The 8,545-nt window shown below is 37.5% G+C and overlaps 1 protein-coding gene across 1 annotated transcript; it reads right to left on the minus strand.

Annotated features, from left to right (window-relative positions):
• Positions 1-6,976: 6,976 nt before the first annotated feature.
• Positions 6,977-7,927, minus strand: LOC140814557 (major allergen Pru ar 1-like). Its single transcript, XM_073173578.1, has 2 exons — positions 7,658-7,927; positions 6,977-7,571 (listed from the first exon to the last, which is right to left on the minus strand). Exons 1-2 carry the CDS (start codon positions 7,839-7,841, stop codon positions 7,273-7,275), a joined length of 483 nt encoding a protein of 160 aa, XP_073029679.1. The 5' UTR covers positions 7,842-7,927; the 3' UTR covers positions 6,977-7,272.
• Positions 7,928-8,545: the final 618 nt, after the last annotated feature.

Raw genomic sequence — 8,545 nt, forward strand, 5'->3', positions numbered from 1 at the left:
GTAACTCGATAAACGCTTATAAGAATTGAGGTAGACACCTTATCTTGAGAAATTTTTGGTAAGTCATTAAGAAACTTGGGAATAAGTGAATATATGTGTTGAACATAGGTTAGCAATGAATGAATATTTATCGAATAAAATATCTAAAATATTGATATGGGGATTCTAGAATTCTATGGGTTATAAGTGAAATTAATTTATTAAAGTTGGTCTAATGCTACCATGGGATAACTTATTAAGTTTTATACACTAGGATTATTTAAGCATTGATGATACTTAAGAATGCGACATTCGTTCTAATTAGGAAAGTCCAAGAGTCTTAGACCTCAACTTTATTGTAGTTGGAAAAATAATAGTTTAAATATGTAATTGATACTAGAAGTGTTTTATTGTTAAGGTAGAAGATCGATATTATATATTTTGGATTTTATGGATTATCACTATTCGAAATTTAAGGTCTGCAACAATTTAATAATTGCGATGTACTTTTAAATAATTAAGTTACTTAAGGTTGGTGCCGTAAGATAAGGATTCGATTCCAGGATATTAGACTATTATTATTATGGGGTTGAGATAAGGTATTAAATTTAAATGTATTATCGAGGATATGAATCTATCAGTAAATTTTGGTGCTAAGATTTCTTAGGTTGAACTGCATAAATGATAATGTAATAGGTTGATGAATATTATGGGTATTGTATAAGAAAAGTAAAGTGCGATAAGTTTAGACATTCATTTCTAGTACAAGGAATTGCGAGAAAGTCAGAATTTCGAGGACATAGGAATAGGACTAAGTCACCATAAGTTGTTTTAAGTTGCTAATCGCAATTGAGGATTTTGACATGGAATTTAATTAGGATTGAAGAGACGTAAATACAGTTTAACACTTATTTTATCAGAGTAGTGTAGCGGAAGTGTGGAGTATTGTGATACTAGAATTAAGAGTCTAAACTTTTGTTCATTGAGGATAAGCGAATTTCGGGGACGAAATTCAATTTAAAGGGGGTAGATTGTAACGTCCCAAAAATCTGAAGGTCCACATGAACCACATGCATGCAAGTTATTAAATTTCTTTGATATTTTATTAAATTATTTTATAGCATTAAATGCTTGTTTATTTCATTAAATTGTGTTTAATTATTTTTATGCATTTTATCCATAATTCATGCATGATAGTATTTAATTCATGAAATTTTAAAAGTTCACACATAGGGTTTCTAGGTGCATTTCACGTTCGAACGAAGATCGGAGACTGGAGAATTTACAGGAAAATTATTTTATTACACGATTTATTTTTATAAATTAATTTAGAGCGTTTTTAAGTGTAATTTTCAAAAATGAGAATTTTTGGGTATTTTTACCCGCAGAATTTTAATTTTTAACGGTACGCAAATTCTATCGAATCGGAGGGCTTTTTAAGGGTTCGGCTATTATTTTCAAAACCTTTTTAACACGAAATATTTTACGGGAGTGTGTTCGGATTAATGGACCTGCTTTTAAGCTTATTGAGCTAAAAATCTTTTAGGCTTTTATTGAACCAATTAGGGCCCATTAACTAGTTGCTTATTTTTTTTAATTAAGTACCTAACCTATCATTAACCTAAACCTATAATCCCACCAGCCGACACCCTTTCAGAATTCTTTATTTCATCGGTTTCATCATTTCATTTATGCTAAAGGCCCCATCGGTTTCCTCTTGTTCTTGCAAAGGAGTAATTCTCTCGGGCCCTTGTCTCATCCTTGCTCTTCAAATCACCAAGGCACGCTTGCAACCTCCTTTCTGTATCACGCATGTTATATTACTGATGTGTATGTGTGTATACATGTAAAACTCTCGATCCAAGCATGGGTAGAGAAGATTAGCGGATTTTCATGGGTTTATTGTATTCTTTCATTTGCTACTCACTTCTCACGTTTTCTTTGGTGATTGTGCAAGAGGGCTGCTGTGTTATGCTGTTAAGAGGGTGATATTGGTGACAGTATGCTGTTTCAAGGATTAGCGAGCAGGGTTGGGTTGTAAGTATGAAGGGCCGAAGGTTTAGTTTCTGCGTGAGGGGTGGTTGGTGCAGATTGAGTGAATGGGCTGGGACCAGCGGTGCAAGAGTGATCCGAGGCTTAAACCAGACCGTGTGGAGTCTGAACCAAGGCCGAGGGTAGCTCAAACACTGCTGGGACCATCAATGAAACCGATCGTGCTTGTGTTGGAGTCATTGGATGCGAGGTGTAGTCTTGGGGGGGCAAGGGAGTGATCGCGTTTTTCTCTTGTGCATGGGTCTAGGTCCGTGGGTCGGGTCAGTCCATTAGGGTCTGGTCTTGGCCCCTAGTAGATTGGTTCGTGGCTGGTGAGAGCTTGGGCGAGCCGGGAAGTGCTAAGAGACCAGTGGCGTCAATATGGGTTGGAGTTAGGAAGCCGCAGTTTTCCAGCAACTTTCCAGCAGCTGTAAGTGGTTGTTTTCGTGAGTTGGGGGCTGGAAATGTTGGGTTTTAGGACCTTTAGATGTTTATTTAAGTGTAGGAAAAAGTTGGGAAATATTTGGTTGAGTTTCGAGTCGATTCGGGTTAAAACGGGGACTCCGGTTCAAGTTTTAAAACGAATCGGTTAAGTTGTAATATGAGCTCGAATTTACGTCTAGGAATGTTTTTAATAATGTTTTGGGATATTTTAAGAAGTTTTGTAGGCTTCGGGTCAATTTTAAAGGTCCAGGGGTTAAACGATAATGTTTGGGTTTCCAGGGACAAAATAGTCATTTTCACCCGGGGTGAGATTTTGGTCATGACAGCGCCCTGAGCACAAATTTATGATATTTTAAATGTTATGCATCACGTTTACGATTTTTACACAATATTGATTAATACGTTGCATGCTTGGTTTAAAGGAAAAGTTACGTATATGCATGTTTTTATTAAGTGATGAAAATGATGATATTTTTGAAGGATGTGATTTGGTTGTGACTGACGATATATGTATACGATGATATGATTGGAGATATCCTGAGGGAAAAGGCCCCAGAGGGAGCCCGTTTACGGGAGAAGGCCCCAGAGGGAGCCCGACGATCGTATTTCCATTGACATGATATGAGATATGATGAGCTGAGGCCCGGGCTCAGTGGGCGGGTAATGCTGTCGCTGATGTCCCCCGCCGCCGGGTACCACGGTTTTTTTTATAGATGGATCCATCGATAGAGCTGATACGATAGAGCTGATACGAAAGTCACAACTAATGAACTGAATTCAATTAAAAGAAAATGTTTAAGTTTATGATGACACGATGAGCTGTTTTGACACGTATATGATGATATGAGATGACATGAGTTGACACGACATGATTTTATACGACACTTTTACGTTATGTTTTTAAGTTCATGAAAGATATGTTGAGTATGATATTTTTCACTGTTGTGTGCTATGTATATGTACTTGTTATTAACGGTACAGGTGTGTTGAGTCTTTAGACTCACTAGGCGTGTGTGATGCATGTGAGCTTGTTATTGAGAGGACTGGAGGTGCTGAACACTGAGTAGACAGACCTGGTGGGGTGACACGACCCGAGGACCACATGTTTTCCGCATTTTGTTTTTATGAGATTTGAGATGATATGAACATTTTTATACACTGGTTTTGATACGATGATGATTTTCACAATTTTTACTCGTTTATGTTTATGCATTATTTTTATTGTCAAATACTTAAGACATTTTTAAATGTTATATCGAAAATGCGAGCTTTCATTTTTAAAAAAAAAAATTATTTCCGCGCTTTTAAAACGAGTAGACGTTTCAGGAATGGCATGCCACATCGTAATTTGCAATGGTGGTCGTCACCACCAAGGCATCGTTATGTGGAGCCACAACGCCTCGGAGGTCTTCCGGCCCAAAGCTGATGATGGGATCTTGTGGTAAGTCTGCACCCTTAGATATCTCAAAGTTCTCCAACCTTCTTCCGTGTGCCTTCCGAGCTCGCCCGGAGTCTCAATCAGTAGCACCCCCCAAGATCATATGAATCATTCCTCTTGTAGGAGGGTTGTCCTCATTCATTCTCATTTTTGGATCGACCGGATCTCGAGGTACATCTTGATCCTGCCCCTCCCTTCTCTGCTCTCCTACCCTTTGATTTATCTACGGAGGGCCTCAACCTCGCCTAGGGTACAGGCGAGACCTCGGTCGACTCTGGGAAGAGGATCCTCTTTGTCTGTCAAGCAAAGGGAATCTGGCATCACTCTCAACCCTCCGCGATTTCTCCCACTTCAATTCTGATTCCCTCACCTCCACCACTTTGTCTTGATTCCTATTTAGAGGAACATAGGACGAGAATTGTCTTCTACCTCTGGGTTTATCCTCCTCTCTCTCTTACATGCGCCTCTCTTCCTACCTCTTCTTTCCGCTCCCTCAATCCTATTTCTCCCGGACCGCTGCTCCATCCTCTTGTACCGTTGGGCATCTTCTAGATTCACGTACTTTTTCGCCTGAGCTAACAGATCATCATAGCTCAATGAAGTTTCTTGACCAGCGACTTGAAGAATTCCCCTCCTCTCAATCCTTGGGTAAAGGCACTTATCATGATGTCAGGGGTAGCCGCTGGTATCTCAACACTTCATTGTTGAAACACTAGATAAATTCTGCCAAAGTTTTGGTTTCTTGCTGCTTCATCATGAACAGTCTCAGTAATTTTTCTGGTACCTTTTGCTGCTAGAAAATCGGTGCAAGAAAGCCATGGAAAAATTATCGAAAGACCGGATGGAGTTGGGATGCAACGTATTAAACCACTGCTGGGCTGATCTCACCAAAGTGCTCAGGATCATCCTGTACCTAACTCCATCTAAGTAATGATGCAACAAAGTTGCATTCTCAAATCTTCCCAAGTGTTCTTCTATGTCAGTACGCCCGTTATACTCTCCCACGCTTGATTGTCTAAAACTTGGGGGAAGCCTTTCTTCAAAAATGACGGGGAAAAAGACTCTCTCTCTTGGACGCTGGAGCTCTGTTTCTCAATTGCTGCCTCAACATTCTTATCTTCTTCCACATCTCCTCCATCTCAGGATTCTCCCCACGTTGGAGGGACAGCGTCTCTTCAACCCTGCTTTGATGACCCTCCGCATTCTCCTCTCGTTCCTGGCGAGTAGCCCGTTCTTCAGCAAACATAGACTCTTGGTTCTTCTTCATGGCCTCGTCTACTGTCGTGGTAATGAATTGGCTTAACTGTTCCAGGGTCAAGTTCCCCACATTCTCACTGAGACGAGGTTGTTCGACTTTCATCTCAGGATGAGGTTGTTCATGTCTCGTCTCAGGATGAGAATGTTCGGGTCTCATTTGAGGACATGACGATACTGAGTTAGTTCTTCTGCTTCCTCTCCAGCCTACCATCTCTACGTCTCAGCTCAAGTTTCCCACAGACGGTGCCAAGTGATACTCACTAGAAAATAGGGTTTGGGTCCAGTAGGTGAGACTAGCCCGAATACAGACCTCTAATTCACTCTAGGCCTGAAATCACAAAGTAGACCATTAGGTAGACGAGAGGTTATCCCGGCGTAGCTCCTCCGACGCTCAAGTCAGGTACTGAGAGTAAAATGAGATAACAGCTAAGGGTGCTACTGAAAGTCAATATAGTGAATGAATAAATTAGACACTCAAACCTGATATTTATAGGAGAATATCTGGACCTTGGCTGGAGTTGGGCAAGGGTCCAAAATATGGTTTGATATACATATATATAAACACCTTAAAAAAGCTAAACTTATTTAAGTCTTTTTAAAACTACAACTTGTATATCTAAACTCGTCGAAATCTCGGAAGGGAGGTATGATTGGCATTAGAGTGATCCATATAAGAGTTGATAAATGACCGAAAGCGATGTACATCTCCTCTGGATCATAAGAATCACATTTATAAATAGTTTAGAAATGGGCCCGATGATACTTTCTGAGTTGTGGCCCAGCCCAAGTACTTTAACCGGGTCGGTCCATTTCCCGTACCCTCTTGCAAATGGCGTCATTTGGATCCTGGCCCATTAAGAAAAGGACTTCCAGGTAGTTTAAGGCTATATGGCCTTCATTAGGTTTAAGCATGGAGATTTACCTAATTAATTATATAGTGTTTTCGGTGAGTGTATTACAATTCTAAATTCGAAAATGATAGGGTTAATTTTAATTGTAAGTTTGATTACGTAAGATGAATATATATATATATATATATATATATATATATATATATATATATATATATAAATTAAACAAAAATATTGGAAATTCTTATTTGGAAGTGAATAATAAAACATATTTTTAAACTAAAATCTATTAAATCAAACCAATGTATATTTATAATTTTAAAATTTAATTTGTTGTTTTCTTCTATTTTAATTTTTTTTGTTTAAAATTTCTCTTAACATATTAAAAATAAATTATTTCTTAAATACTCATAGTTGAGGGTAATTGTAAGATTGACATATATATGAGGAGAGATATATGCATTTTTAAAGTAAATTAAAGGGTATAAATGTAAGTTTTGCATTTGGTAATTATATTAAACCTCCCTTGGTATATATAATTAACCCATAATTATATCAATTATTAATATGTCCAAAAACAAATAAAGAAGGGATTTTGAAAATGTTTGATTCTTGCTTCTATGCGTGGAAACTCGGATGTATGGCTAGTTAATCCTTGTGTATAAGTCAATAAAAATTTATCAACTCCACAAAAATCTATCATTTAAAAAAATCATTAAATGATATTAAAATTTTGAATTGAATACACGTCACTTTGTAAATATCTATACCTCAATCCGACTTGAACTCATCCGAATTGTCACCCTAACCAATACAAGTATCATTTCAAATCCAATTTTTACCCAAAATCAGATTTTTCCACCTTAATCAAATCAGTCAAATATAGATGTGAATTTAAATTGTCAAACGGTATGACTAAATTAAAGTCCAGGAATTAAAAGACTGGTCAAACAAAAAAATTGTGCAAAATCATATAATCCAATATTCAAGTATTATTCATTACACACGAAATACAACTGACTCTTTTCTATCACAACATATTCGCACACATATGCTTTATAATCATCAAGCAAACTCCTCTTAATTAATTTATTCCCTCTCATGCAAACGAAAAATAAAAATAAGAAGCATGAGATACTGATAACAAACACACACAAATTAATCTCTTGCACAAGAGATAGGAACATGGATAATCGGGGCGGGCTCGGGATTTTATAACACAGTTCACGCACGATTCGCTCCTACCGAGTCCGCCCCGACGACCACGGTGATTTAATAAGCATCAGGGTGTGCATGGAGGTGAGCTTCAACAGCCTTGAAAAAGGCCTTCGATTTCTCTTTTCCTTCCTTGATCTTATCTTCGGTGATACCGTGGTCATCGTGTTTGGTATGGTAATGGCTTACAGTCTTGCAGACAGAGCCGCCATCAGCGGAGGCTTCGATCTTGACGACGTAGGAAATGGATTCAAGATCTTCGCCTAAGACATCGCCTTCAATGATACAGTACTTGAACACATGATTTGCCTCGTCGATTTCATCGACCCTGTGTTTCAAGCTCTTGTGTTGGCTACCTGCATTAGGAAAATATATATAGTACATATTTCATAAATTTTTTGTTGTAAAAAACCCAACGACAATCGCGATAATATTTCGATACCTTCGCCAAAAGTGACCAATTTGATGCTTCCAACGCCACCGTCTCCTTCAATAATTTTGATGCTTTTGAATTCCTCAGGCAAGACCTTGGGGATGAAGTGGTCGCCATCGTGGACGACGGCCTTGAACAACTTGGCCGGTGGGATGGAACAGATAACTTCATCCTCGTGAGTGATCAAACCCATTATGAAATACAAAAATGGACTAACGAAGAAGACTCGAGTTGTATATTACTAGTGAAAGAATTAATGTTTTGGGTGCATAAGAAATGAGGAAAAATGGGCTATTTATAGAGGGAAAAAGAAGCTTGCTCAAGAGTGATGACAAGTGGAAAACAAATAAAAATCAACAAGGATATACTTGGTATGATGAAATGAGTGAGAATAAAATCGACATTTCTAATTTTATTTATTTCATTCATTTTGTTTGATATAACTTTTGGAATAAAAACACGCATATTCTCATGCATTCCTATCATGTTGGTTGGGTTTACCCATTCCATGTCAATCATAAAAATTGAATAAATATATTCATTTCATTTTTATTTTCATTTCGTTCCAAAATCCATTCAATCTTTATCTTATTTCATTGGATTATGTCAAATATATCACAAAAATATTATACATTCGAATTCAATTCATCGTTATTAGTCTTTGTAATCATGCTCTTCTTTTTCGTACAATAATCGAAGAATTGAATGATTATCTGTGATGCGTTGAACCTTTTGCAGTGAGAATGGATATGCTTTTCACCACGTCTTACGACGAAATTTCCATGGTAGATACCTTCGTTGAAAGGTTGACATTAGAAGCCAAAAACAACACCAAACCTCATAATTAAAGTTTTTAACCACATAATATATATATATATATATATATATATATATATA

This window comes from Primulina eburnea, chromosome 15, assembly GCF_022965805.1.
Source record: "Primulina eburnea isolate SZY01 chromosome 15, ASM2296580v1, whole genome shotgun sequence".
NCBI lineage: Eukaryota > Viridiplantae > Streptophyta > Magnoliopsida > Lamiales > Gesneriaceae > Primulina > Primulina eburnea.